The sequence below is a fragment of the Echinops telfairi genome, unplaced genomic scaffold (genome assembly GCF_000313985.2).
Source record: "Echinops telfairi isolate 266 unplaced genomic scaffold, ASM31398v2 ScPeMD7_7412;HRSCAF=8450, whole genome shotgun sequence".
Lineage (NCBI taxonomy): Eukaryota > Metazoa > Chordata > Mammalia > Afrosoricida > Tenrecidae > Echinops > Echinops telfairi.
The window spans coordinates 18,168,826-18,171,860 of record NW_022111312.1 but is presented as its reverse complement, the minus strand read 5'-3'; the positions used below and the strand labels follow the sequence as shown (position 1 = coordinate 18,171,860).

The 3,035-nt window shown below is 50.2% G+C and overlaps 1 protein-coding gene across 1 annotated transcript in view; it reads right to left on the bottom strand.

The window, feature by feature from the left end:
* Positions 1-211, bottom strand: part of LOC101647961 (splicing factor SWAP) — a 51,858-nt gene extending 51,647 nt beyond the window's left edge. The window contains exon 1 of the mRNA XM_045296735.1: positions 181-211. Coding sequence (XP_045152670.1) covers positions 181-211 — 31 coding nt within the window. The remainder of the gene's footprint in view (positions 1-180) is intronic.
* Positions 212-3,035: the final 2,824 nt, after the last annotated feature.

Genomic DNA, 3,035 nt, shown 5'->3' with positions numbered 1-3,035 from the left:
CAGGGGGTTGCCATAGCGGGCGTCAAAGGGCTTTGTCACCGTGGGCTCCGGCCGGCGACAAAGCCTCTGTCCAGGAGCCGTAACACCCGATTCCACCTATTGGATGAGCCCTGGTGGCGCAGCGGACTCAGCGCCCGTCCGCTAACCCCGAAGCAGGCGTTTCTCACCCACCACCCGCACCCCTGAAGATGGACAACGTCCGAATCTCCATGGGGGCAATTCTACTCCTCCCTCCCGGCCCCAACTGCCACATCAGGAAAGAGTGGCAAGGGCTGGAGTGGTAGGAGCCCAGAGGACTAGCTTATTTAGCTAACTTCGTTTTTCAGGGGACACCCCCCCTCCCAAGTCTGGGCTCTTGATTTCTTCTCCACAAAAGAATGCCGGTCTTGCTGCTGTTAGGGTTGAAATGGGTTCATGCATGTGAAGGGCGACCCTGTAGGGGACAGCAGAACCGCTCTGTGGTGTTCCTAGCCTGTCATCTTCACAGACACGGACAGCTGGCTGGGTTTGAACTGTCCACCTGCAGTTGCATCGGAGCCCTCTAACTACTGTGCCATCCATCAGGGGGCAGGTCTATTCTGTCCTGTGGGATTGCTATGAGTCAAAATTGGCTCCTACTGGTATCAAGCCTCTAGGACATTGCAGAACCACTTCTTAGAGTTTGCAAGACTGTAAACCTTTACAGGAGCAGACAGTCCCATTTAGTCAACATGCCAGCAAAGGGCCTTGACTTTCCTCATTTCCCCTGGTTCTGCACCCATGCCTGAATCTCAGGGGCACCTGGGGTCGTCCACGGCACTGGGAACATCCTCTCCCTGATCTCCACCAAGTGCCTGCTGATCTGTCTCGACAGTCCTTCCTACCACGTCACAGGACACCATCGAGTAACCCCAGATGTCTACTGGCCTGGAGGACATTGTTGGCTCAGGAGGAGACCCTTAGCTTCCATGCGGGAGACTTGCTTCTCAGGGTGCAGTTCCCAGTCAATGCACCCTATGCACAGCTACCACCTGCCTTGCCAGTGTGTGTGTGTGGGGGGGAGTTCATATTGCAACAGGTTTCAGTAGCGCTTCCAGACTAAGGTGGACAAGGAAGAAAGGCCTGGTGATCTACTTCTGAAAATCAGCCAATGACAATCCTATGGAATATACAACAAGAAAAAAAAAAAAAAAAGGAAAGAAACATCACTGCCCAGGCTGCTGATGTTCAACTAAAAATCTCATGGGATGTGGTTCCTTGGGTTGGCCATGGCGTCATAGGCCTATCTAGGTCATTGGCTTCATCATGTGTTCAGAGCCTCTGTTCTACCGCCTAGGTCATTGCAGGCTGCCTAGGTTGGGGAGCAAGCAGAGATACAAGGCACAACAACGTATTTATCCGTGTTTCTGTGCCGCCACAAAGGGAGGAGAGTCAATGGGAAGAGAAGTGAAACAAGAAGAGCTGGATGGTGCTTGGCTCCCATCAGTGAACATCACTGAAATTTTGATGAGAGCGTCTACAGACAAATCTGATCCCAGGGCGGGCAGGGATGTGGAACAGATTTAAAAATGACCATGGACTCCAGACTTTCTAGAGGCTGGGTGAATCCATGAAACGATTGCCCTGAGATAACTTAGAAATATTAAACCGGAAATAGCCCCCGAAGGCTTCTTAAAATGGACCAGTAGCTAAACTTCACTAAGATAAAAAGTCTGGGTTGGGCACTAAGCTCTTTGAAGAACCAGGCCGAATGGAACTGACAGCAGCAGCTTCAGAGGGGGCCTTGGAGGGTAGTGAATGCAGGTTAACGAGGGAGGGAGGAACAGCCCCGAAGAGGCGGAGAGAATGCATTACAAACGGAGAATCTCATCAGTGTTGCTGCGTTCCACGTGGAGAAACGGTTGAATTGGTGTGTTTTGCTGTGTATATAGTCTCAAGAACAAAATAAAAGCCTAAACATAAAAAGATGAATAAATCTGTATCGAAGACTTTTGTATGAATCAGAAAACCTCTTGCTGCCATCGAGTCGATTCCAACTGACACCTGACCCTATAGGACAGGGTAGACCTGCCCCTGCCCCTGCCCCTGCCCCTGTGGGTTTCAGAGAAGAAAGCTTTACAGGAATAAAAAGCCTTATCTTTCTCCTGAGTAGTGGCCAGTTGTTTTAAACTACTGACCTTGAAATGTAACCCACTATGCCACCAGGGTGCCTACAGTCAGAGAACTTAGTCATATATTAAGTAAAAGAAATGGAAAATAAATCTTATCCTATATTATGAACTATTCCCATGCAATGAATGTTAAATTTTAAATAAAAACACAACTAGCTTACAAAGAAACTCGGGGATGACAGAAGTCTGATGGATGGCATCCATGAAGGGATGGTGTGGGTGGCCCCCTTGGGAGATGGTGAACACCGATCACCTTTTCCTTGAATCTCCTTGAATCACTGTCTGAGGCGGATGGTTCCTGAGCAGGGCATCTGGCACGATAGCCTACAGTTTGTACTATTCTTACCCTTTAAAAAAAATCATTTTATTAGGGGTATTCTTACTCTTAAATCCTAATCAACCAGGGGAGAAGGTAAATGGTCACTATCCCCACCTCCTCACAGGCACTCAGAGGACAGGGTAGAGCTACTCCAAATGATTTCCCAGGCCTCATCTTCCCCTGGGGAGCTGCTAGTGGGCTTGGACTTTGTGGTTCCCAAGCAGCCAGCGCCAGACCCGAAGCGCCACCAAGGCACCTTATACAGTCTTGGTGGATCTGGACACGCTCTTGGTCCAGAATAGCCTGGAGGAGCCCTGGTGGCACAGTGGGGAAGTGCTGGGCTGTACACCTGGAGAATGACCTTTGAACCCACCAAGCCACTCCATAGGCAAGACCTATAAAGATGGTTGCTTGGGAACCCTCAGGGATTGGGTCTAGTCTACTCACTGGGGTGGCCGGGAGCTGGACTCACCTTCAAGTGCCCCTAGCCACAGCCACCATTCCAGAATTGGCAGCTCATCTCACTGTGAGTCAGGGTTCAGTCAGGAAACTCAGTGGAGCAGGTG